Below are 27234 nucleotides of genomic sequence, written 5' to 3' on the forward strand. Positions count from 1 at the left end.
TGCAGAAGACACAGGCCCGAAGGAGAGTGCGCAGGGGTGGAGGCCACAGCAGAGCTGATCCAGGCAGCTGGGGCCTGTCCACACCCTTGGGGCCCTGAGGCTGTAACTCACTCATGACCTTTTGAAATACAACGCCTAAAACTGGACACAGCATTCTTTGTGAGGCCTTACTGCCCAGAGTACAATAGAAATGCTGCTTCTGACATCCTGCAAGCTATACTTTCATTTACATGTCCCAGTACAGCATCTCTTTAACAATAGCATCATATGACAGACTGAGGTAAATCATACCTAACACACTCCCCTACTCTCATCTATGGAACGGCTACTGAGTTGGTCCTGCCCTGTCTGCATTTACAGAGCTAGTTATTCCTGCCTCAGCAAAGGCCTTTGCGCTTGCCCCCACTAAGTTATTTTCTCCTCTAGGATCCACCTCTGTTCAGGCACGTCCACTGAACACAAACGGCAAGATATCTGGCTTAAAAACACAACCGTGACGAGCAGCCTTGCGGTGGCGGTCCCCACCACCCAGCCGAGCGGCATCTCCCAGCCCAGATCCCGGCCAGGCACGGCCGCACTGTCACTATGGAAACCCCGCCATCTTGCGGGGCGCCGGGTAAGCCGCGCCCCGTAGCGACAGCCGACACAGCCACCGCGACGCTCCCGCGTTGCTACGCGCCCGAACCGCGGAGAGCGTATTGCGCAGGCGTAAAGAGAGCGGCGGGGCGAGGGGGCAGGAGTAGCGCAGGCGCGCTGCTAGCCGTTCGGGCAGGGAAGCGCCGGGCTGTAGTGAACCCAAGCAGAGACGGGCGTAGGTGTAGAGCGCTGAGCGGCTTCGGCGGTCGGGCTCGCCGCCCGCGGGCAGCACTGCGCAAGTGCCTCGGGCGCTGTAGCCTGACGCCAGCGGGGGTGCGGAGCCGGAGGCGCAGGCGCACCGCGAGCAGCGGCCAGCGCGTGGGGCGCGGTGGTGAGGGGGCGGTGCCGGGGTGTCGGTTGCGGCGTGAGGGGCTTCGCCGGGAAAATGGACGACTTCCAGTCAGGGGAGGAGGTAACGCACTGGGGCTGAGGGGCAGGGGGTGGGCAGCTACGGGGCTGCCCCTGGCTTCTCCTTTCCGGAGGCTGCCGGCCGGCGGAGGGTCTCAGGCGGTAGCTGTCCGCCTCGGACTTCACCCCTCGCTCTCCCTCGGACGAGCCCGGGGTCGTTGGGAGCCCCTTGCCCCCCATCGCGCCGACCCCCTGCCGCTCTCGCGCGGGATGGCGCCGGGCGCTGGCGGTGTCTGTGAGCCGCGCGTCCCGGGCAGCGGCTGGAGGCAGGCCCAGCCTTTGTTCCCGCCGCCCGGGCGGGCCGGAGCCGCCCTGGAGCTCGCCGTCCCTCTGGCGGCGTGAAGAGATCTGGTTACCGGCCATGCCGGTGGGCCAGCTCCTTGTCTGCGTTTCGGGTGTTCGCTGGGCTCCTCTTCCCTGGCGTCGACCCACGCGTGCTTCTCTCCCGAAAGCTGCCGCTGCAAATCACTCGGAGAAAATGCTCGAGGAGCGTCATGGTCTCTGGCTTCACCACCAGCAGGTTGAAGCGGTGTGCTGCGGTGGAGAAGGTTTGCTGGTCCGGTTTAGGTCAGCGTGAGGAAGACTTGGATAAGCTAATTGTGCGGGATGAAGAGTTCAGGCAGCCTGCATGTGACAGGCGCACTGATGAGGCAGCTGTGCCGTTATACTCCACTGACGAAGATACAAAGTCGGATAAATCAAGGGTCTTTATCATGCTAAATGACGACCCAGCAAGTGTTGCTCTTGCAGAGGGACAGTTTTTCTGAGCTGTAACAATTTGTTGCATTGTTCTTAAACAGCTGCCCTCTCACTTGGTTAAACAATAGCAAAGCAGTGTTAGGGGTGAAGGTGTGTCAGGCTTGTGCTATTCTAAAGACCTTGTCCCGATTGCTGGGCCTGGTCTGTGTTATACAGTTACAGATATTATAAAAAAAATAATTAACATACTCGAACATCATTCTTACAGCTGTTTTCAAAAATGTCCTCAGAATTACTAAAAAAAAAAAAACCCCACAGCTTTGCAGTTTGCATTCGTTGTTGGGGAGCACCCCTTTTAAAGAAGATGTTGGGAAAATCACATCTGCTTTCCTTGTGCCAGAGGGGTAGCACAGGGAAATCATAGAGCGTCTGATTTTTTCCCCTTTATTTTTTTAATACAAAAAATGTTTATATCATCTTACTAAAAGATGGACTAGTAGTGTTGTATTATTTGGCAGCTTAGTTATACTACATAAATCACAAAGTTGGATATGGGAACTTTAGGTTCTGTTTTGTCATGTATCTAAACCCATATATGCTCTCATCCCCAAAAAGGGAAAAATTTGAGAAGTAACAGCAACTCTAGAACCACATTCTCAAATCTATCTATGGCTCTTTCCTACTTGTTTCAGTACAAATTAGATTCTAGATACCTTCAAGAACTTGGGTTGAATTTAATTCAGTTAGTTTTGGTGAACTGTGTGCTCACTCAAAGGCATTTCTGAGCAGATTTCTAGACTTTGTGAAGAAAAAACTGTATAGTTTATCAGCTTGCCTGACAGCATGCTTCATGTCTGCCGGCACGTCTGGCATGTGTATTCTTAGCTTACACTCTATGGGAAAGAATAATTTGATAATTGTAGCTCTTACTTGGTTAAATACAGTTGTGCACCTTAGACTGTTAGTACCCATAAAATTTAATACCATGAAAACAAATGAGGCATATTAAAATTAAATCAAAGTCAAGAAGCTGCAAATAAAAGCCAGTGTACCACAGCACATAAAAGCTTTTAAAAGTGTTGAAGTGTGTGAGCAAGTTGGTGCCTCTGAATAGTTACAGAAAAAGCATTGCCTGCATGTCTCCTGAGGTGTGCTGTTTCTTCTGTCATGGAGAACACTCGGCCTCTCGCATCTTTATAAATGTCATGTCATTGAAGCTGACTTGACTTCACATTCTGACTAAAGGTTTATGAATATAAAGTTGAAATTTTCCTGAGCAGGTGTAACTACGTCATGCCTGCACAGCTGAATTACGCTGTTACTTGTGATTGCCAGCTGGAAAATCTGACACACCTCCCAGTGAAAACTCAGTAAACATATGCTTGATTAGGTTAATTTTGAAATCCTTATTCAGTCTTCTGAAGTTAGTTTGCTGTTACGTGCCTTTTGTCTGATTCCTTTCTTCTGTTTGTGAGGTGAGGCTGTGAGATACCAGAAATAAAACTGCCTGTGTGCAAGCCAGCCAGCGCGGGGCTCACTGCCGTGCTGTGCAGGATCCTGCCTCTTAGGGCTCCCTGAGCTGCTGGGGGTGGTGGGCTGCCCCTGGCAGTGGTGGCATCTTGTTTTAATCACCTTACATGGAAGGCAGCAATAGCTGAGGGACTGAAACAGGAAAACATACTAACTGTACAAGTAAACAGGTAGTAGTTTTAAGATTAATAAAATGTTGGGGCCTTCTCTGTCCCCATTCCGTGTGTTTAATCTCTACTCGTGGAGCCTGAGAGAAGGCTGTAGGTGGTAGGAAGTTCAGTGAGCTAGAGTGAACCAAAACTGCCCTTTGGTTTTCAAGGGGCAGTTTTCTTCTTATCCCCAGCTGAAAATGTCATGATGGCTTTTCCTTGAGCTGTGAATTGGTGTTTTGTCCACATCAGTGCCCTGGAGATGTCGGTTTCATTTAACTGTAAGCTGTGTCTGCACACTGAGGTTATCTTTGTAACCCCACTGTGGATTGTGGACATTAATGCTTACTGTAAAATGAGAATATATATGTACAGAACTGCTATACATATTATTTTAAAATTCTTTCCAGTTAAAATTTGAAAACTTTATCTCAAAAGGCCAGCCAATATTAGATCATGTTACTTTTCATTACTTTGTTAGGAATGTTAACTTGGCTGGGTTCAGGGAGCCTGAGTACGTATGAGCCAATAAAGGAAGACCTGGTATCTTCTGACTTGCAGGAAATCTGACAAGCATAAATTAAGCTTCTATTGCATGTTCTTAACAAAGCTTGAACTCTGTAAACCGAAGAATGTGTTCACTGAGTATTTAAAATTCTACTTTTTTTTGTAGACTTCCTTTGTTGTCGATGAAGTTAGTAGCATCATCAAAGAGGTAAAGTAACATTTTCATTTCATTGGTGTGAAAGTATAGTATGTTGTGTGCTGAAAGGCATTCAAGAAGATCTGATATGTAATAGATTTCTAGATAGGTTGCTATCAAAGTGTAGATAATTGTTAACCAATGTACATACTTTAAGTGGAAATGATACCTAGCTTTAGTTGTGATATGTATTACAAATCCAAAAGATAATTAAATTAATTTCATATGCTTCTCTCTGGTTGCAGTGTATCCCTATTAGAATCCTTTAGAATTTCTAGGGGGGTGTTTCATGTTGAACTCTACAGAGATAGATTTTTATGTTTCAGTAATATACAGGGGTTTTTATAGGCTGTCTGCATATTCATGTTACTGTGTTCTTTTGAGATGTTTTTCCTCCAAAATGAGTTCCTGTTTGTTTGAAATGATTGAACTATTCTTGTTGCTAAGAAACATTAATTTCCTGTCTAGAAAATTTAGAGGGATTTGGGTTTTGTGTCCAGAATTCCTCTTGTAGACTAATGCAATCTTTTTCTTGTTGGAAAACAGCTGTTTTGGTCAGACTCTGTAAATTGAATACACATGCTTTCCTGTCTCATCTGAATCTGAAATAATTTTGTGGTGATTTTTTTATACAATTTCTGTGAGGAAAAAATACATCAATGAAAAACATGCAGCTTTAATATACTTTTATTTGTATCTTAAAGGGGAAACTATCCTCATAGTAAAATGAATTATTTGGCTGAAGGCTTCTGCTCTATTAATAACTAGCAACTAAATGGGTCTTTTGGTTTTATTTGGGGTTTTGTTTCCTAAAAATCATTCTGCTGAAAAATCCGAAGTTCATTTCTGTAGAAGAATATGTGTGAATGAGCCATTCTTGGGTGCATTGTTTTAGTCTCTACAGGACTGTTTAAATGCAAGACCCTTTTCATAACTCTGGCTTTGGGACATTGGGATATGAATTACAAATAATCAAAATATCACAAAATGAAGAGAGGATAGAATCTATGATAATTTCCCCTATGCCTGGCTCAAACTCTGACCTGCAAGGTCTTTAATAATTGAAAACACTTTTGACGAGCAGGATTTAGGATTTTTTCTGTGGGTGTGGGGTCTCATCTTTAGTGTTCCCTGTTGGAATGGGTTAATAGGTGCCTTGTAGATTGACAACGGTGCAGCTTTTTTATGTGTTTGTTGCCAATAGGCCATAGAAAGCGCGATAGGCGGCAATGCCTACCAGCACAGCAAAGTGAACCAGTGGACAACAAGTGTGGTGGAACAAACACTAAGCCAACTCACAAAGCTGGGGAAGCCTTTCAAGTATATTGGTGAGCTCAACTTTCTCTCTTCTGTTAAAGCTGGTACAGTCAAGTGCACTGATGGCTAGGGCATGGGGGAAGATCTTAGCAAGAACCATGTCTATAAATTACTCATAAGCATGTATATATGCATGTACTATGCAAAGCAAAAATGTAGCTAAATGTTAATTAATATTACCCATGAATTAATAACAGCTTCTCTGCTGATTAACAGTGACCTGTGTGATTATGCAAAAGAATGGTGCCGGGCTACATACAGCAAGCTCTTGCTTCTGGGACAACTCCAGTGATGGTAAGGAGCGCAGCTGTTGGATTTTTCAGCTAGCAACTTTAATGTTAGTCCCCTTAAGACCAGGCAGCATGCTTTTTTTCCTTCAAGCGCTATAGTTCTGGAGTAATAGCATGCCGTTTGGTGTTTTTTCCATTTGGCTGTCATGCTAACTCTTCTATGCATGAAATGCTTAGCTGTTGTGAAAGCTGCATTCTTAAGATTCTTAATGTAAACAATTAGAAACATGCATATAAGGGCATGCATTTAATCACACTAACTTTCTTCTGTCTCTGAAATCCTTTTTTGTATTTGTAGGAACCTGCACTGTGAGATGGGAGAATAAGACTATGTACTGTATTGTCAGTGCCTTTGGACTTGCAATATAATGGCCTTGGAATCATTCATCCTTCTCTTTTCTACTCCAGCACTTGATTCCGTCTCTACTCAAACTGTGAATACACTGAACAACTTCTGGTTTTAATGTACTTTTTAAGTAACTTTTTTCAAACATAGAAATGTGAAAATGTGTTGGTTTATGATTTATGTTTGTATTTAGTGTTGTACCAGTGTTGCCATACTGTCTTAACACTTCAAGAACTTCTCTTCAAGGTGCTAATACTGAAATCTGCTGCAGTGTAAACACTTTCTCTAGATTTCTTTTTTCAAGACCAATATAAATGAGACACCGACTTTCACACTTTGTACTCTTGGTTTGCATTAAATTATTGAAATTCATAACCATTGGTGTGACTCATTTAAACTTAACTCTTTTGTTGTTTAAAAAAAAGTTCCAAATCTTTTAATTCTCCTCAAAGTAGTTGAGGTACATACCAGAATACAAAGCACTTCCATAATTTTGCCAAGGTCACTACAAAATTGCAAGAAAATGAGATTATGTTTATCAGAAATTAACTTGGCTGCATTTTTGGGACCTGTTTAATCTGATTGTATAGTATTTAGGGCATGGAATGATAACAGAAAAAAGTATCTTCATTGAACAAAGACAGGTAAGAAGTTTTTCACATTCTGGAAGTGCTCAGCAAGCTGTACACAGGTAATCATTCACTGCTGCAGCCAATACATGTGTTAAGTGGGTCTTGAACCTTCTACATTGATTTTGCTGATAGTGAGTGCGATGAGTTCTGATAGTTGGTGAAACATGATCCTTTCAGAAAGGGGGGAAAAACTGCCTCAAGGCAGCTTGACTAAATAACATGTGATCAAGTCTCTTGCCTTCTAGAGTAAAGTTGCAGAGGAATAACAAGTAAAACAAGTTTTCAGCATAGGCTTGGATAAGGTTTGTCAGCTAATTAAAAATGGGAGCATGCTATGAATTTCAGACTACCTAGTGAAGTTGAAAGAATTACTTACAAAGCAAGTATAGGAGAGTATTCCTGGGCTAGAATCAGTCTGAGTGACCTGCATTTGCTTATATTTAGGAAGCCCTGTCAAATGTTTTCAGACTCTGGCTCTCACTAAAGTTGTTTCGAATGAGATGACTGCTGATACAACAGTACATTTCCGCAATCTGGAAAAACATAATACTGAAAAATCAAATTGACAGGAAAGGACTTGTTTTTCATAGTGCTGGGTGTACAGGAATAACTAGGATAGCTCTGCTCAGCGTATCCAGAGTGTAGAAACCCAGCGCTAGGCAAGGCTTCAATCCTCTTCCTTCCTATGCATTTTTGCCATCAGTACGGCAACAAAGCTGCCTTCTCAGCAGGTTTGGGCTTGGTATATTTGAGACTTTTAATATAGCTGTAAGGCTTATCTGTTTCTGCTAGCATACCAGTTTCAAAGCATCTCTGTAAACACATCTCCTTTGTCACAAGCCACTACTTTATTCTAGCATATGTCCTAGTGAGTGCTACAGGGCTATACTGAGTGTATATACCTTATACTGAGGAGCATATAATATACCCTGTATTTCTGGAGCAGAGAAGAGTTTTAGCATGGTTTTGACAAGAAACAATGCTGAGTACTGTGTCAGAAATTATACACCACCTGTAAAAAGAAAATATTAAAACAAGACAGACAGATTGAATAAAGTGCCTGAAGTAGTTGTCAGGGTGAGAGAAACTTGTCATCAAGAGAATAAATCTTTGATCTCTGAATTGCTAAGGGAATTCTCAATCTGGATGGTTGGATATTTTAGCTCCTTTCCATCAGCATGCCAGAATAAGGCTGGTAGTGTAATACCTACTCAGCTGTTCATTTACAGTTAAAATAGTTCTGTGCACTTTTGAGTCAGTATTTACTTCTAGAAACACTTGGCTGCTTGGTAAAGCCATTAAAACAGTCCTTGTCCTTTGTTCATGTTAATAATAGCAAATTTGTTGGGGTGGGTTTTTTTTGCTGTTTGTTGGTTCATGCATGTGCTGATCTGCAGGAAAAAAATGTTTGAGATGCTTGTCAGTGTAAAAGCTGTATGAGAGGAAAAAAAAAACAAACAAAAAAACAAAACCCTGTTGCATTAAACCAGAAGTTGTGCTACAGAAAGGCAGATACAGTTTTATAGCTTGTTTTACATGTGAGCAATAACGAATGCTTCCGATGCAAGTTTTAGGACTACAGAAGGAGGTCTGGGGTTTTTGGGTGTTGGTTCTCTCCCACCCTCAGTTAAGCTAGCACTTTTCTCTAAAATACTATAGACATTGCATATTACAGTCTCGATGTTGTTCAGGTACTGATTTTTTTTAAAAAATTTGAATTATCTTCAAACACCTTAGTTTTAATCACCTTTGTCAAAGACTACTGGCCAGCTCATCTCAGTGCCAAAGTAAAAAGTATTATTAGGGTGACGAGATGCAGAGTCCTTGCTCTAGGTGATTAATTGGCTGTTAAAAAAAAAAAAAAGGCACAAACAGTGGGCTGGTGTAGTCATGAAGGTAATTAGAAAGTCCATCACTGTTTCCTGTCTCTCTAGCTTACTGCTGTGGCTCTTCATATGATTGCAGCTATAGAAATCAGGGCATGTCAGCCCTGATCTGGAGGAGGGGAGGAGGAAAGGGGAAGTGGGGCATCATCATTTACTGTAAGTAAGTGCGTGCTACAACTGAGCACGACCTGTCTTCCACCATTAGCTAGTGTAACTGAAACCTGAAGACAATGGCTTTGGAATTAACTGCTGCTGGTAAGTGAGCACAGCCACCTCTGATGTTAAAGCAGGAATAAGTTAAGTATCCGTTTGCGCAGAGATGTTTACAGCCCTTTTATTCTGCACACAGATTTCAGTGTCTCCTTGAGTTTATACAAGGAATGGCATCACCCCAAGTGATCACTTTTGCAGTCTACCAGCTATGAGGTGACTCTTGGAAGATCATTTAGGTTGGAAAAGACATTTAAGATTACTGAGTCCAACTGTTAACTTAGTGCTGCCCAGTCGACCACTAAACCATGTCCCTAAGCACCACATCTGTGTGTCTCAAAGACCTCCAGGAATGGTGATGCAACCGCTCCTCTGGGGAGCCTGTTCCAGTGCTTGACAACCCTTTTAGTGAAGAAATTTTTCCTAATATCCAATCTAAACCTCCCCTGGCACAATTTGAGGCCATTTCTTCTCATCCTATTGCTTGTTACTTGGGAGAAGACACCAACACCCACCTGACTACACCAGCTGTAGAGAGCAGTAAGGTCTCCTCTCAGTGTCCTCTTCAGACTAAACAAACCCAGTTCCCTCAGATACAGATCTATAAGGAGGAGATGAATGACATCAGGATCTTCACCCTCTCTAAAGCTTTATTACTGGCCAGTGAGGTGAAGGCAGGGCAGCCCTTCCTGGGTATGCTGAGCAGATGCATCCCTTGCAGGGTAAGTGGGAGAACTTACAGCCCTGCTGGCAGAGGCATCTGACAGCAGCTAACACAAGCACATGTTGGCAGAAGGTAGCTGGCACCAGCGTTCACGAGGGAAAGTTTCACAGCCAGCACAACCACAGCAAGCCTTTGCAAAGCCACTGTCAAGCCATTTGAGAATGCCACTTCCTCTATTAGCAACCTGTCCTTCCACCTTCAAGCCCAGGCATGGGAATAAAAAAAACCCCAAAACCACAACAACAAACAAAACCAAAAGCCAACCCAAAACACCATTCCCTGGTTAATGTGTGCGCTGACACAGCCTCCTGGATCCCATCCTTATGCAGTTAACCAAGTTGAAATATGCACAAGAAAATACATGTAAACTGAAAATGTCTGAGTTAAGAATGGTACAGTTAGTCATTTGCCAGAAAGAAAATAAAACCAAGATACAATATAAAGATATAAAACTTTATTATGAACATATTTAACAATGCTTATGCATATGAAGTCTTCCGAGAAACTCAATACCCAACTTTTGCTTGAAGTAAAATACTACTTTTTCCTTCATATTCCATATTAGCATGAAGTTTTCCAACATAAATGGATAATTTGCTGTCATTAACACAACTAGACACACAGAATATTTAACACATGTCCTCATGCACACTTTCTCAAAGCAGCATTTAATTACAGCTTCTCATTAAACAGAGCATTTATCTTACACATTTTTATACCATTTTGGTACACAATTTTTCCATATTTTCATTTTACATATTTACAAACTTCTAAAAAAAGTTTTACAGTAATGCAAAGGTTATTACTGGCATAAGCAAAAGGAAATGGGGGGAAAAATTAGGTGTCTATGGATACAAAGTTGTCTTTTGGCTCAGAGAAAGACAACAGATTGCAGTCTTTCCCAGCTGGAACCACCCTCCCCTTTTCCCCAGTCAGAGGCAAGGGTCTGTTGCACTGGCTGCTCCTTGCTGGTGTTAAACTTTACGCTTCTTGTTCTTTGCCAGTCTTAGTAAAGTTCCCAACCAATTCCAACACCAATGGTATTTTTAAAGCAAATGCTACAGAAAATGGTTGCCGTGAATCGCTCACACTCAGTGATTATTGATTTCTTAAAAGTTCCTCTCGATCGTTGTGTACACAGAAGTCTTGCAGTCATTTAATAGACAGCATCTCCTTTAGAGCAGGAACACCATATGCTGTGGGACCTTTTTGCATACTCAGTTCCACTAGTGATGGGAATATGTAATTACTTTAGCTGTAATGAAAGGAAAGCCAGGCTGGTTTCTTATCCAGATCTCATCTGTTTCACCCTTAGGTTACAATACTTTACTCAGAGATGAATTTATGACACCTACTCCCAAGCTGTTGACAATTCATAGCATCTCTGGTTTTCCAGTTGTGGAAATGAGAGGAGGGAAATTGAGATTTCTTGCTAGCAAAACTATTTCCTCATCTCCTTCACTGCTTTTGCCTTTTTACAGTATATTTTATTTGATGCAACAGTGCTTCAACCGAGCTTACCATTACACTCTAGCACTTCTGAAATACAAAACTATTTTGCACGGCAAACATTGCTTAAATATAATCTCTAAAAATTAACAAGGAAACTGCTTTCTCACTATTTTCGTAGTGAGATACTTATCTGAAGTACACATTTCCCATTCTCAGCTTTCCTATTTCCATTTTGAATGTAGTGATGTAGAAAAGTTAATGCAAACAAAATGGCAAGTGAAATGGGCTGAGAACAACTTAGGAGAAAAATCATAATCTCAGATTAAAAATATTTTCTTTAGTTAATGAAATTCCAAAGCATGACAGCGTATTTCAGGGTTAACTGTAACAACCAGTTCAGACTGTGGTAAGAAACATTAGTATAATTTGCATATTGGTCAAATCAAACATTTTATCTCTACAGAACAATTTAGAACAGAATTAAACAATATCAGAGCCAAAAAGATCTGAATATATAGGGATCATGTAAATATCAATTTTTGAAGTCCTAATTCCTGTAGCCACTGTTACTCCAATGAAAGTCAAAAGGATTTGAGGTATGCAAATGATGCCTACTTGGCTCCCAAGTCTGACACTGCAAATTGAAACAGCTGTTAGCCTCAAGAGTCATCTGGGGAATAGTAAAAATGAGAATGGGCTCTCCTCTTTTAGGATACAAAGATCATCTCCCATACTTGTTAAAGTCTAAAAGGAAGTGCTGAATGTACAGCACATTCACTGGGTAAAAAAAAAGCCACCAACGACTTGAAATACTTCTTTAATGTTTTCCTTTATGTTCTTCCAAACTGACACCAATTAATTAAGAAATTAAAGGGAAAAAAACTTTCCTCTCTACCCCAGCAATTTCCTTGCTGTAGCCAGACAATAGTGCTTTGGCTTATAAGAAATAAATGATCCCTGGTACGGAAAGTTTTAGATGTCAAATACCCTCAAAAAAATTCACAGGTCTACATAATTTTAGAAAGTTTTCTCTCTCTCTCACACACACAGAGTATCTTACTGTGCTTGTCTTTAGCAGAGCTCCGATTTAATCTGAACTATTCTATGTCACCAAGGATGAAATTGCATGAAGCAGTTCCTTTCATCCTCTCTAAGCACACTGCTATCCTGTGAAGTCTCCCCTTCATGATCCTGAACAGCTATCAGGAGCTCATGGCAATGGGAATGGGCTAGAACGCTGATGCACCAAAGCAGAACAAATCCACTTTTTCCCCAATATGATTCAGCAAGTCTGGTAGGACTTCATTGCACTCTTCTGCTTAAAATAGCTCAGTGATGAGTACAATTCCCTAGTGTACACACCAGCACCATTTTCTGTCTAATACATTAACAGTGCTTCTGAGAGTCTTTTCTACAGCAGCGGAGCAGAGAAATTTTACAAGATTAAGTCACAGTTATGAATCCATGAAAAAAAAAAAAAGATACTTTTAGACAGGTCAAGTACCTGAAAACAAAAGTAGTTAGAAACAAACTGCATGCACTTAAATAAAGAACTGAACAACGGTGTAGGAGAAAACCAACTTTTAAATACAGAAACAGCAGCATTGTACTAGGAATACTTAATTCCTGTATAACTCCGTTCCAGCACAGACTGGAATACAGATAATCACAAAACGTACTAGTTAAAGTTCTGATTAGTACAGGTGGTGACTGTGGTATGACAAAGTTGAACTATACAAAGAATATGCTCAAAAGCTAAATCTCATGCAAGTTCAATACATGAGAAACCACGATTGTTCCTAGGATATAGATGAACTATCTATTAATACAACTTAAGGAAAAGTTCTGATGTAGAAAAAGCCTCTAAAAATGAAGTGTTTGGAAATTTGAAATTAATTCGCTATGAAACTTTCAAACCATATTCTCTGTAAGTGTAACAATCTCCTCTGGCACACAAAAACCCCAGAAAGAAGAGTACTGGCTTCTTTCTGAGATTTGTTGCTGCCTAAATATTTCCATTTGAAAGGGTTGCTTAAAAAAAACAAAACAAACACTTCTGCTGTGGCAGTAAAGTGTGTTATGAAACATGTTATACAAATAATTTTGCACCACTGAGGCTATTTTGGCTCACTAGAACTTGACTATTTGCACATATCTTGCACCTACAAATCTGGCAAACTCATTTAAATGAATTTTTAAAATGGTCTTAAGTCTATATCGCTTTTTTGAAGGAAGAATAGAAAGCTTCTGTTTTCTTGCATTTTTTTTTAAAAAAAAAAAAAAGAAGAGAGAAAACCCTAAACCACTTCATTCCCTGCCTCCAGCTCAAAAGACTAAGGTAGAAAATTGAAAGGGAAATGAGGCACTTCGTACAGCAGCGGACAATATACAAAGGAACTAACACAAATGCAACAGATGCTGTACATAATCCTCAAAAAAACCCCCCAAAACCCAAACAAGCAGCAAGGAAGCAATTTTAAAATCAGCATATAATCAGCAATACTTCTAAATGGAAATAGACTTAAAGATTTTAGTCCACAGACATCCTGCTATCAGGCATTTTATAAGACGTGTAAAAATTTTGGTTTCTTAAGTTTTCACCACAATCTTTTCAAGCATTCTTTTTTTCAGTTTTAACTTTGTAAACAGAAACAGAAGCAGGATGTCCTTCCTGGGAGTAGGTGTTCAGATGACAGCAGACTGTAAGGAAGCCAAGGAAGTTGTCCATCTAGCAAAACTTCAGAACTGGTTTAATTCCAGCTGAACAAGTCTGTCCACATCAAAATCAATCACTGTCTGATTCCTCTTTATACTTGGCTCTAATAGCTTGGCCATTCTGAAGTGGCATTTCTTCATAGTCACTCCTGTGAAACAGATACTTGTTAAAAATTCTGAACACGATCTTCAGATAGGAAGTTCAAAATAAGCAGGAAAGTTCTAAACTACATTGAGGCATCAAATTGTTATTTAGGTAAGAAGCTGGTATCTGTTGTCCTTCCTTGTTGGAGATAGGAACAATATATATGACTTCTCTCCAGAGGATGATGCATAATAAAAGTTATTCCAGTATCTAAAAGCCACTCTTCACAAGGATTACTATAGTAGCAAGCTGGTACTACCACTACTCATCTAACTAAACAAAGGCAAGTTATCTCAGAGAACGCATATAGCCAGTCTAGCACAAACTTGTTCAGGTTACTGCAGTATCAACTCCATCCTCACTGTTCCAGCCACTGCAGTCCTTGGTAAGAGGTGAAAACATCAAGAGCATATAATGAGCTTGTTCAGTGTCTAGCACAGAGACACCCGATTGGGATGGGGTTTAAGAGCTACTAGAATTCTCATATCACATAGCTCACACAAGTCCAGGAAGTTTTGCTAGATTTGATTATTCTTACTTCAGTAAGTGATGGACGCTTAAGAAGAGCCATTCTCCTTCCCTGAAGCATTTGTATAGGAGCTGCCTCTTTGCTAACTCCACCTGACTCCTGCAATCCTTCCTGATTTAAAAGGAAGTCCTTCCTTTCACATCTCTTGCTGCCTTCACTCCATGACCTGCCAGCATCCTCATACTTACTCACCTGTTTGTATCAGTGCCATGGCAATCCCTTTTAGAAACCAAAAAAAAAAAGAAAAAACAAAATACAAAATAACATGCAATCTCATTCCATTTCTGTTTCAGAATAAGGTTATGTTTCTGTTCTTTAGGCAGAATACTTTCACTAACAACCTACAAAGCCTTCACTTATTTAACTTATTTAATGAACATGGAAAAGAACGTTACAAAAAATAACACACAAAAGTAATTCTCCATAGGTATTTTATAATCTTACCCGTAAATCACATCATCATCTGAATCATTCAGCATAGAAAAAGCAGGATTGTCTTTCAACTGTGATTCTGGAAAACACAAATATGCATTAATTCAGCGCATTAAATATAGAAATGTGGCTGTACTTCTAAGCCAACATCAAAGCAACAGATTTGACAACTTCCACGGCAGTCACAACTACAATTCAACACAACATTTCTTGCATAATCTGTGCTGCTTAGCTGCAGTTCATAATTACATGCAAGTAAAATTCAATCCAGCAATTTGCCATAAACATCTTTTTCCTGGCAGCTTTTTACTTTCTGCCTTCCATAAACTAATACTTCTTGCAATCCAATGGGAAGTTTTTAACTTTATCCTCAGCCAACCATTTCTCTTGTCTTTCTCAATGGAAAAATAGCATTTTTCTGTAACAGTTCCATCCATCTCTAAAAAGTTTAGAGAAAGGACCAGCTCCACTATTTAGTGCCTTCCCCCTGCATACCCACAGTATGCAGGGTATGATTGGACAAGGTGCTAGATAATCTCACCTGGGCTCCCTTTCCCATGAAAGGTTAGACAAGACGGTCTTTCCAGGTCCCTTCCAACATGGGCTGTTCTATGGTTCTATAGTTTTAACTCCATGCTTAAAGCGGAGTATGCACTCAGTATAAATATTTATTTTACAGAATCTTTATCTGTTAGAGAGGGATAATGCTTTATAATCACCATGTGAGTCAGATTACATCCCTCTACATAGGAATGCAAAACCAGAAGTGTCACCGATTCAATCCTTTCTATCCTTTTACATGAGCTCTGTGCAGCCCTCTCCCCATAGCAAGTTCCCCAAAATTGCCCCATGTCAGAGATCAGCATCTCTCCTACTTTTCCAACAGCGTGTTACCTATTTCAGAGTCCAGTTTGCCAGCATGCCAATATATTAACCTTATTGTTAGAACAAAGTACAAACGAAGTATTGTTGCTCATTAAGGATTGTCTGTGAGTCAGTGCAAAAGTCAGTGCATTATATGCACACATCATATTGACTATAAGCTCAATCTAAGTGCATAAGAATTCAAGTCTAGCTAATTAGTTGTATACCTTTTATGCATTTCTTCCTATTGCCAATACTAATTTGCTCGGGAGCAGTGCAGCTTCTGCTTATGTTAACTCAAAGCAAATTGAAACAGTAATGAGACAACCAAAATATAAAGATGTTCCAGAGTACCTACTAATATACCAGTTCTTGTCATCTAAGTTTGCCAGACAATTGCTTACACTTACCATATAGTGCATTCTTTGAGGGGGAATACACGAAGGCTAATGTGTAGAGATAAAAGTTCAATAAACCATAAAATGATAAGAATTCTGCTGGTAGTAAGTGTCAAGGATATTGCTTAATCTAGTGCCATACATTATTAACTTCGGAAACAAGACCCAAACCACACATAAGCTGTTTCAATGGAAAGAATGTTTACCTTACTGAAGTTTGAGAACATAAATGGCTAAACAAAATTGCATGTTTTAAATTCAATGGCAACTAATGTACTCAAGCTATTTAAAGGTAAAGCTGCCACAGAAGGCAAAGCTTTAACTTTAACACAACTAACATTTGCTGAGATAAGGTCTACTCTTGAGTGGTGGAGTGCATGACAAATTGAACAGTTCCACCTTCAATGGTAAAAGAAAGCTGAGTAAGGGGGGTGTTCAGGTGGGGTGATTTTGTTTATTTTTTTAAAAGTTCTTCCTTGGCACAGCAATTGAGAAGGAAAGAGACAGGGCTATCTGTAGACAGAACTCTGAGGATGGCTTCTTGCCATCATTCTGGGAAAATACTAACGTATTGTTTTGTACTAGCTCCCCACATATCTAAGCTTATCAGTAACCAGAGCAGCTGCAATCACACAGGCACTTTCAGAAAGTAGAATGGACTAGGATCTCATGGTTCAGGTCCAGAAATATAGTTTGTAATCCTGTTGCCAACAGACATCAGAAACAGTCTCTCTCAAGTCACTTAAATTCTCTGCTATGACCTCTTCCACATGTAGATTTGGACCAATACACAAATGCATTTTCAGTGCCTTCTAAACTAGTAATTTCTCAAATATTTTTGTATGCCCCATGCCAACTGATAGGTAATAGAGCAAACTGAATTCATGCAGCAAATATAGCCAAATTTGCCACAATAAGTTGTCAAAACTACTGTTATCTAGGCCTTCATTCCTTTTGAAGAGTATCAAGTGCAGTTGTGATTTATGTGATATAAACAAATTAGACTGAAATTGTCGCAGCTAATAATCTTTACAAAGAGCCAGTAAAAAATGCTGACATGAAACCTCGATCAAAATGGACTGAACTTCAAAACGCCACCTAGAAGTCAAAGGTCTCAGTCCTTAGGTGCATCATTGCTAAGAATCTTCTGCATGAAAACAGATTAACATTCCTAGTTGAGCATTATCACAACATAAGGATATAATTCTGATAATGAGTCGACAGCTCAGCAACAAAGTTGTCCTGTAGAACTTGTGCTCCAAAGCGTAGGTAGAGTATAACAATGCTGTGGAAAAAAATTAAAGCATATAGGTGTACTGTGTCTTTAAACATCAAAATTGAAATGGTAGCTTGATAGAAGAGTATATGAGAAAATAATTATGTTAACATGCTGACCATTTATTTTAAGACACATTTGTTTTCTTAGTTCTAAATTAAGAATGATTCTTTTGTGATTAAAAGTCAGCAGTCAATTGAGTAAACTGGAAAAAAAAACCCCATGGTCTATTTCCCTCAGATTTCATCCACGACAGACAATACAAGAGTCAACAGTAATTTGAAATAACTGATTGGAGTGGGGGAGACAGATATTAAAAACAACCTAAGAAACTAATTCTAAACTTCTGCCTTGACTAAGTGAAGCATACAAAACGCCAAAAGAAGTGAATGGTGCACTGCAGAGCACTCAGCAGTACAGAAAACATCTCTGCTAAGTGAACCTCTGAATCTTACAGTGTGGTAATAGAAATAATATAAAGTTAGCTCTAAAAGCCTCAAGAAGGGTTCAAAAATAAGAAACACTTGCCATAACAATCACATCAAAAGACATTCCTCAGTTTCATTGACAATTGCATCACCAAAATATATTCAAAGCACTGAAAAAAAGTTTCTAAAAGTTACAGTACTGAAAAGTGTACTTTGAAAAGCCTTACCTAATGACAAGCACTACAAAGGTTAATGCAGTCAAAAATTTTAACCTGAGATCTGAAAAAGATTGAGAAAAGTTGTTATTAGCAAACTTACACCTACATCTAGGAGAAGCAAGCCTGTTTGGGGAAGAATCAAAAGAAATATTCCTTACCCACGTAAGGCATGTTACGAAGTTCTGAGCATGCCCTCACTATCAGGAACAAAAGGTAGAGAATGTATGTGGTTGCCACCACAAGGAAGAAGATCTTCATTCCCTATAAGGAGAGTGTTAGTTTTGATTATTTAATGAGATTTGGTCTATTCCTTCTTCCTTCAGTAGAAATCATGATTTCCTAAAGCACAACATAGAATGGTCCATCTATTCAGGGATAGTAGGCTCATGAAAGGAAGTACAAAATGAGGATGGCTATACATCAAAGTAGGATTTGGGGTAATGCAAAGAAAGGATGTGTAATAGAAGTCATCATTTTGTTCACTGAGTTCACAGGGAGCTGAATCTCAATGATTTTCTAAAAACAGAGCTCCTGAGAAAAACACAAGGACCTGTATAAATCAGATCTTCCTTTACAACAAGAAAGTCTGAAATTTACTAGGACAGAACATCTTGGCAGGAGTAAAAATGTACAAAACTGACTTAAGAGGCTTCAAAAAATTTCCTTCAATCCCAACAATAATGAGTTTGTGATTAAACTTGTGGTGTTGAGTCTCCAGATTTGCAAGACAGTTTACTGTTCGCATTAGGATGGAGCTCAATATGGCCTATGCATGAGCTAAGGCAAAATTAAAAGTACCCAGTCAGAATAAAACCATCTGACCAGCATTTGCTATTTTCTAAATTGTGTTATAGATTTTAATAGAACAAACCCCACCTCCTTGTACTGCCTAACTCTACCTGACAATTTAATAGCAAGAAAACATTTCTGACTTACCTGGAAATTACCTGTGTCAACCCTGTATTGATATGTAGGATCATGTACTTCATTAACACTAGAAAAGATTCAAAATGAAAAAGTAGTACTCAAACCATTACAAAAGACAAGGTCAAAAAGCCATACTGACCAAGAAACCCACTAACAAAGAAAAGGTTTCAGGTTACTATAGTAACTTTATAACTAAAGGATTTGGCTGTATAAATTAGTGCAATGCCATTGATTCCAATGGAGTTATGACAATTTACATTACATGACATCCTCCTTCTCAAACCCAATTTTCAAGGAATATGGAGGATTTCAGTTGTGAGCATGTCTAATCTGCCCACTTACAAGATTATAAATTTTCTAAAAAAGTAAATTCCTACACACCTTCAGGATTTAGTGTTTAAATTTTATCCTTGGTGATAAGAATTATACTTAAGAAACAACTGTGCCCTTCCCTCATAGCAGTTCTGCTGATAGGGCATTAGCACGAGCATTTCCTGCAACTGCACTGCTTTCAACAATGTACAACAGCATGGAGAAGGTTAGAAGGTATCTTCCTTCTGAGAAATAAAATAAGACAAACACTGGAGACTAAAATGGATTAGAAACTGCAAACATACCAAAACTGAGAAAGTTTTCTGGGTGAGGAATAGTGACACCTTTACATTACCACAACAAATTGGAAAAAAGAGAGAAACACTGAACCAAGCAAAAAACCAGAGTTTTGAGGAGAGATGGCATAGCTTGACTAAGCAGTGTCAATGTCAATTGTGCAGGTTGAACAGTTGAGAAAATTTGGTCGAACTGTGTAATAGTTAACTGCAGAGAAACTGTTGCTTCAAATACTAAAAGCTAATTGGGACATAGCACTAGAGAGAGTATTGTAGGGAGCTGTAACATATTGACGAAGTAGTGATTTCTAGATCTCACTCTGATTTATAAAATTATATACTACTAGATCGTCCATGGGGAATTCTGTTTTCAAATCAGTCACAAACAGAAACATATAAGAATTTGAACTCCATTTCTATATCACAATCAGAGCATTAAGAATCAGATACCACTAATTATAAACAATCTTCTCATTCTTGAATACTGTCAGCTTGTTACTTTTGCACTAAATTTTAAATTACTTACGTTTGCCATATTCCCAATGTAACAGAGGCCAGCCACAATAGTCCAACAATAAAGAATTTGGGAAGATAGAAGGTTAAGCACTTCCTTTCCCCCTGTTGAGAAATCAATAGTGTGGTGAAGGAGCGAACCCATGTTTGAGATTTCATTCATATTTGACAGAGTAAAACAACTATCATCTTTGTTTCACTCAACATGAACTATATTAAGAGACTTGTCTTCTGTACTGTTAACCTGCATAGGTGATTACAGAAGACGTAAAATTGTATCATCATTTGTGTTAATAAGATGCAGTAGATTTGGAGCATCTTATTTATAAGGTCCCACATATTTCATGGATACTGCAACTATAGGAATATGCTCCAGAATTCATATTTATCTTATGCAGTATTTTAAGGTGGTTTAAAAAACAGTCAACCACCATATACAACAACAAAACCCTTCAAGCAAGAACAAAGCATAATGGCATCATAATTCTGAAGACTGTACTCCAATAGTTAAGTCAACTGTCCCATCTACCTTGTTGAGGCATGGTAGCCTCAAGACAATCTGCCACAAATCATTTTAACTCCAAAGCTTCATGTGTCACATTGTACTTCAAGAATAAAATTAATGTTTGGGGTTTTTTTTCAAACTGTGGTTTCATTTTTGTCACCTTTTGAGAGAACTGGAAAAAACAAGTACTATTTTCTCAGTAAGTAGTAGATAATGTTACACCCTTACCTGTACTCTTATACCATGGTAGACGCAAAGCCAGAACAACAACAGTGCACACAGAAACAGCGACTGGAATATATCATCCAGCATTCCAGGAAACCAGCTGTTCACCAGAAAAGAAAGCGGGAAAAATGGATCTGTAACAAAACAAGAAAAAAAAAGTTAACCAGAGGGGGAAAAGTATAGTCTTTTCCATTGCGAAAAGTAAACCTGAATGTATTTTCAGAGGAACAAAAACACCTAGATTTTTCAAATTACACCAGAAAATGAAATTGAAGTTTGCTGTATCTTAAAGTAATTTACAAAGAAAATGGTGCCTCCAGCAGCAATCCTCTGTGCTGTAGAAATATTCTGAAATGGTTGCCAACATTTCTAGAACATTTCAGGTTTTATTAAACTTTCTACTAAATGACTGGTCTTGGCTATGACCTAAAAAGTTACCACAGAATGTCTGAAAGGCAAATATTCTTTTGGTACTGCTAGAGAGTGCTAGAATTTGATGTGGTTTACTGGACTAAAAGTAGCCTCCATTTTTAACTAAAGCACAAGTATCTGAAAAATGAAGAAGTAAGACAGCACACAAACACAGAAATTGCATTTACATGTTGCTATATGAAACGTTCAGTATAGTTGCAGCCACCTATTTCAATCAGAGCTTTAAACAAATAGAGTTGACTTTCACGTGACTGAAAAGAATGAAATCCACCTACTCATTATGCCTTTGAATTTGTTACACTTTAAAAGGGTTATTGTTTGGTTTTGTTTTTAATTGGTTTTTGAAGCCTTATAAACAGCTGCTTATAAGTTCAAGGCTAAATGCCATTGTGCCTTCTCTCTCTTTTTTCTTTTTTTTTTTTCCTAAAAATTCCAGGATAAAAGTACCATTGTAAAGTAGCAGGAGGGGAAGGAGGATGGACATCCATTTCTGTTCAATACCCCAGTCTCTCATGGAGAATTTCCGCAGAGAATGTGCAAACAGACACTATAAAACAACAATAAAAATTTTTAAGGAAGGAATACAGCCTTAATGGTTCTACCAGAGTAAAAAGAGAACACAGCACATTGCAAAAGCTACTTGACGAAGCCTTTGCCACTGAGAACATTGTAAAATGAGAGCCAAATCTCATAGCTTCTACTTCTGCTTCAAGTTTGCTGCTGGTTTACCCCAATGCAAATTACTTAATCTCTCAAGCGAACCGAGAAGGAAACCAGTCAGTACTGCGTAAAACAATATATGAAAAAATGTTGCCTAATTACTGGTCACGCACTACCAACAACTTCCACTTTAACTCAATTTAAAAAAAAACCCCAAAAACTAGATTCCATATTACATTCACAGTTACCTGCTAAGTGACATCACCTATGTAAGAAAAATGCTATGCAAGTGTTCAGTGCTTTAGTGTCCTTACTTTGAAAATTCTGCATTTTAGATTTTATGTCATTTTTTTCTCCAAACACTTCTTTTCCAGGGGCCAAATCAGTTTGGAGGGAAGAGATAATCTAAAATGTAGCATAATGTAGGTTCTAAGGGACCTCTGGAGGTCATCTGGCCCATCCTCACACTCAAGGCAGTGACAACATTAAAGTTAGATCAAGGCTATATTCAGCTGAATTTTGCTCATTTTCAGAGACAGAGAGACCACACTCTGGGCATCCTGTTCCAATGTCTGAGCCTACCTGCCACTACAAAAAAATATGTTTTCTAGCATCTAATCACAATTTCCTTTGTTTAAGCAACATCCTTTCTGTTCAACTCAAAATCAGAGTTTAGAAAAACAAGTTTTCCCATTTATCCTATTTTCTTAATGTCCCTTCAATACCACTTGTAAAAACATAAAAGCAGCAACTAAATAAATATTTTTAAAATGTTTTTTTACACTCAATCATCGATATCTCAACTCAGCTGCCTGGGGTTAAGTTACTAAATACAACACTACAGAGCAGTGTTATCAGCTGCCTACATAATAAATTCCAGAAAAACTGAAACAAAATCTTACCGTGACCATAAAAGTAAGAACTACAAAGACAAATCGGAACCATATTTCCACTTGTGAAAAAGTTGGATTGTAGGTCTTCCACTACAAGAAAACAGAAGAAAAATAGCCCAGCGAACAATGTTTTGATGGGGTACATACGACAATAATTAGCACTTTCTGCATATACTGAAAAGTTCTCTGGCTTTTCAAAATTTAAAGGTATAATCAAATTCCACCATGTCACCATGGAAAGACAAAGATAAATTCATATCCATAGGACTGGCTGATGAAAAGATAACCAAAGTAGCACAATATCCTTGCTTCTCTTTTACCCTGCCGCTTTGTAACATACTCAGTGTGCTGTTACGTGTTAAAGCACTTCCCAGGACAAAAAGGATATTCTTCAGTGATTTCATTTGCACTTTCATTCAAAGTTTGAATGCCAATAATTGAGTAAATGCAGTATGATGTTCTTTATTACCATAGTCAGATGCATAAATTGATTATGAAGAGGTTGATAAGGTACAGGCATGCTTCCTGTAATGGGTCTGTTTTCTTAAAGCTTATTCTCTTGTTTCAGAAGTGGAAAAAAGAAAATCAAGGTAAGAATAAATGAGCTAACCACAAATAAAGAACTTTTTTAACAGGTTAAGGAGGAAAAGCTTCTTCTCTAATTATTAGAAGGGCACAAATATTAATTATAACATGTCAGTTTGCATAAACTCTGCTCTGTTGACAATTTATCTCCTACCTGGCATGCTTTTCTTTTGAAGACGCTTTTGAAATGTAAACTGCCTGGTACAATATATGCTCTGCCCATCTGAACAAGAAGCTTTACCTTTTAATGTATTAAGTCTGTCAACCTCTGTATTTTCATTTTAAACTGTAAATGTAGAATGAAAATTATACGTAGAGAATCCTATTATACAAAAGGCAATCTATTATTTCAACTGGTATCACCATAAACCATCGTAATAATGAAATAAATTGACGATTTCAGTTGCTGCAGGAAAGCAGGGCTTTGGGTTTGGCTTTTTTGGTTTTGCACACAGGTCTGCGTCAAAGGCAGCCTGCAAAGCAAGATAATAAACTGTACAATTATAAATGCTCCAATAATTTGTCCTGTTTGAAATCTGGAAGTAAGCAAAGTGTTTGTGAGTTTGGGGTTTTTTTTCCCCTTAGAGCTTATTTTTAATTATATGCTTTATGCACTACATTATATACTAAATGAGCTTCCTGAATATTAATATTTGTAAAAACTACTTTTCCTTTACAGTAAGATTTTTGCTTGTTACCTGCTCTGACATACCAGATGTTGCATACAGGTAGAATATACCATAGTAACCTGTATTTTAAATTTGGTTTAGTTCCATTTTCTCCCAATGCAAGGTTTCTAAATTTCTTTCTGGAGCCAATCAGCACACACTGATGATGTAACTGTTTTATAAGCAATCTTTAGCACTATGAACCAAGCTAGTTATTTCACTAGGGATTATTTTAGTGAATTATTTTATTAGCCTGCTTATTTTAGCTGAATAAACATTTTTCTCTTCCTCGTAAGCACAGTAAAAAAAAAAAAAAAATCTTCATTTTTCTTTGAGTTTGTTAAATCTTTCTAGCCCCTGCTTTTGTAAAGTCTGGAAAAATCTTGCTAATTCAGATACACCTACTGGAAAGGCTGAAAAAGATACCATGCTTTAGAGAGGCAACATCTCTATAAGCAAATGCAGAAAACTGGATGTTCTAGCCTAGCTTGCCTACTGTTAAAAATATCTCCCAGGAATTAGACTAAATTTGTCCATCCCAGAAAACAGCATTAGCAGTTTTGAAAGAAAAATCTTTCCTTATAGAGTTAAAAAAAAATGGTCTAGACTCTTATTAACAGCAAATGCTATAAGAGTTCTCACCTTAGTAATGACAGAAAAATAAACTGATGCATCTTTACGTTTATCTTCAAAAATGAAATAACTTTTATTACAGTTAAAGCAGATTTCTACAGCATTAGTAATTAAAGAGATTTCTTTTGCAGCATAAAACTTTATACTTACTGTGAAAGTAATATTCTGGATGGTGTATGTTAACTTATTTAGATCTTCAAAGCTAACAAATATGTTGTACTGAGTGTAGTTCAAGTAGCCAAGGTGAGCAACAATGATTTCACTGCATTTCTGTGAACACATACAGTGAAGAATAGTATGTAAAAGCCTTCAATTTATTCCAGAATATGCACTGTTATTATAGGTTGGAGAATTTGTTTCTAAATGGTCAGATATTGATGATATTTATTATATGCCTTACCAATCTTGATCTATCAGAATAAGACTCAAACAAGACCCACAGATAAAGAATTTCTTGAAAGATACCGGACAAAGCACAAGAAACTGATAGTCATTCAACGGGATCAGTCTGGACCAATAAACAAGGCTAGCTTTTAGTTAAGCTGGTGAAAGCAACTGCTTCCAGCACCAGAAAGGATCCGAATAACTGTCAGTCAAGCTCTAGGTCATCGGATTGTGAGATGGGGCTATCTTGTACTAGCTCATTTCTAAAAGTTAACAGGAGGAAAGAGAAAACGCAAGCATATTGCTCTCTTGGCTGTGTGTAATTAAATCTAATGGAACACTGTTCATTAATTTCTGCAGATTTCATATATATGTGTGTGTATATATATAAAAACCCCCATTTTATTAACCCTATATGCTTATCACAAAAAACTTCAGCTATGCCCTTCCTAAAGGACTATCATCTGGAGATGTTTTGAATGTCTCTAAGCTTAAAAATTTCAGGGAAATTACACTAGAAACTCAAAACCTTAAACATTTTTTCACAGGTGGCAAAAAATTTGGCTTTTTCAGAACACAGATGCCAGCTGATTTCAACCAGACTCTCTGCTAGGTGTTGGAGGAGAATTTTTCTCTCCTCTGGAGCCCTATATCCAATCTTCTACCACAATATCCCTTTCTTCAGTACTCCTAAAATCTGTTTAGGTGACTAAGCAAAGCACACAGCTTTGCTGGCAGAGAGCTACTCTTAACAAGAAGGAGGGGTCTTGAAGGTGTAATAGACACAAGTCATAAAAGCAACCAGAAAAAGGATAGGTAGGTCTCTTGGTCAGCATTACTAGCTAGGTTGCAATCATAAATAAAACCATACTCTACAGCCTTTCCTAAGATATGCTTAACAGAGATATTCTTCTCATTTGCAATTGCAACATAACATGCACACAAAAAGAATGAAAATGTACTGCATCAGAGTTTTGTTTAAGCAGGCGCATACTTGTGCACAACTGAGTAATCTTGTCCGATTATGAACTTGATTATTAACATATGGTGTGCTTCCATCCTTCACCACTCCAAGTACTTTGACCGTCATAGTAACATTCTTTTTGAGGGATACTGTAATTAAAACAGAAAACATTAAGCTATTGCTACATGCAGAAATGAAGTCTCAAATAGAGTTCCAAATATAGTTTACAACACGTATGATATTCAAAGATTACTCAAAGTTTTCCAGTTATACATTACTAGAATAGGGGTCCAATACATTACTAAAAAAAACCCAAAACTTTTTATTTATACACTTAGGCTGAAAGTCACAAATGCCCTGTACTGAACCTTGACAGATTAACAATTACTAATACAGTATTTCTCACATATTTACAGGGAAGTTTTATTGAAAAATTAGTATCACTACACATCTAATTCCCCCCAAAATGAAGGAAGAGACACACAGATTCTCTAGACACTACTGCTTTCAGAGAAATAACAAACAACTTATCCCATATACCTGTTGCTTCTAGTTCTCAACATCAGGGCTGTCCATGTCTTTACTCGGGGCAGGGGATGGAGGGGGAGAAAATGTATCAGAGAAAAAACCCACCAACCATAGTCAGAAAGCAACAGGTTCGTGTATGTGACAGATTCAATTACAGATACAATAAACAGATTGCCATAGCAGTTTCCTGAGAATTAGGTAAGATTCTCACCATCGTGCTGATCCAACTCAACTATGCAGGTCAGCCACAGCTGCTGATTGTAAGTAGACAGTGGCGGTGAACTTAAATTAAATGGCTTCAGCTGTAAAAAACCCCACAAGGTTAGCACCAGCTGTTATTCTGTTACATGATACATCTGTAGTTACAATGATGAAAGGCATGTTAATTATGTTTGTGACAATGTTTTTGGGAATAGATTTAATATGTGCTATTCTGTGGACAGAAGCAGCTCAAATATAAGTCTTCCAGAGAAGTAGCTTTAACAGTACACATATTTTGCACAGCACTGAAGTAAGGAAAGATACAACTACTTAAAGAACATAAAAGCAGCAGCAATAAACCAAAAAGTTCAGATACGAAAATAAAATCCTGAGACCTAGACCGAAAATAAAAAGTAATTTCTAGCACTTTACATCAAAAGTCAGATTTGTGACTTTTGCTACACAGTTTTAAACCTGTTCAACTACAATTATGAAAGCAACAACTCTTTTCCACTAGGTTT

At 38.6% G+C, this 27234-nt stretch overlaps 3 protein-coding genes across 7 annotated transcripts in view; 2 read left to right on the forward strand and 1 right to left on the reverse strand.

The window, feature by feature from the left end:
• Window positions 1–27234, forward strand: part of SERAC1 (serine active site containing 1) — a 379919-nt gene that overhangs the window by 104742 nt on the left and 247943 nt on the right. The gene's annotated exons all lie outside the window — the stretch shown is intronic.
• Window positions 758–6453, forward strand: DYNLT1 (dynein light chain Tctex-type 1). 2 transcript variants are annotated; one of them, XM_075748306.1, is made up of 5 exons: window positions 758–1048; window positions 4096–4137; window positions 5330–5453; window positions 5659–5736; window positions 6031–6453. In XM_075748306.1, the coding sequence occupies exons 1-5, from the start codon at window positions 1022–1024 to the stop codon at window positions 6099–6101; spliced, it is 342 nt and encodes a 113-aa protein (XP_075604421.1). In that variant the 5' UTR covers window positions 758–1021; the 3' UTR covers window positions 6102–6453. The 2 variants fall into 2 exon arrangements, with proteins under 2 accessions (XP_075604421.1, XP_075604422.1); XM_075748307.1 differs by lacking the exon at window positions 4096–4137 and having other exon boundaries at window positions 917–1048.
• TMEM181 (transmembrane protein 181) overlaps window positions 9970–27234 on the reverse strand; it is a 37170-nt gene continuing 19905 nt past the window's right edge. For all 4 annotated transcript variants that reach the window (XM_075748308.1, XM_075748309.1, XM_075748311.1 and 1 more), the window contains exons 4-17: window positions 26724–26814; window positions 26015–26133; window positions 24787–24906; window positions 22760–22840; window positions 21645–21744; window positions 20769–20899; window positions 20049–20140; window positions 18924–18981; window positions 18146–18248; window positions 17997–18048; window positions 17268–17350; window positions 16078–16167; window positions 14816–14882; window positions 9970–13846 (exon numbers count right to left, since the gene is read on the reverse strand). In XM_075748308.1, coding sequence (XP_075604423.1) covers window positions 13768–13846; window positions 14816–14882; window positions 16078–16167; window positions 17268–17350; window positions 17997–18048; window positions 18146–18248; window positions 18924–18981; window positions 20049–20140; window positions 20769–20899; window positions 21645–21744; window positions 22760–22840; window positions 24787–24906; window positions 26015–26133; window positions 26724–26814 — 1266 coding nt within the window. In that variant the 3' untranslated portion in view covers window positions 9970–13767. The remainder of the gene's footprint in view (window positions 13847–14815; window positions 14883–16077; window positions 16168–17267; window positions 17351–17996; window positions 18049–18145; window positions 18249–18923; window positions 18982–20048; window positions 20141–20768; window positions 20900–21644; window positions 21745–22759; window positions 22841–24786; window positions 24907–26014; window positions 26134–26723; window positions 26815–27234) is intronic.

Source organism: Balearica regulorum, chromosome 3, assembly GCF_011004875.1.
Source record: "Balearica regulorum gibbericeps isolate bBalReg1 chromosome 3, bBalReg1.pri, whole genome shotgun sequence".
In the NCBI taxonomy this organism is placed as follows: Eukaryota; Metazoa; Chordata; class Aves; order Gruiformes; family Gruidae; genus Balearica; species Balearica regulorum.

Bases quoted from the DNA above. Each gene is read 5' to 3' on its own strand.
- DYNLT1 (XM_075748306.1), top strand. From the start codon at position 1,022: ATGGACGACTTCCAGTCAGGGGAGGAG. The intron at 5,454-5,658 runs GTGAGCTCAACT...GCTGATTAACAG, and splicing joins GAAGCCTTTCAAGTATATTG to TGACCTGTGTGATTATGCAA. The intron at 5,737-6,030 runs GTAAGGAGCGCA...TTGTATTTGTAG, and splicing joins CTGGGACAACTCCAGTGATG to GAACCTGCACTGTGAGATGG.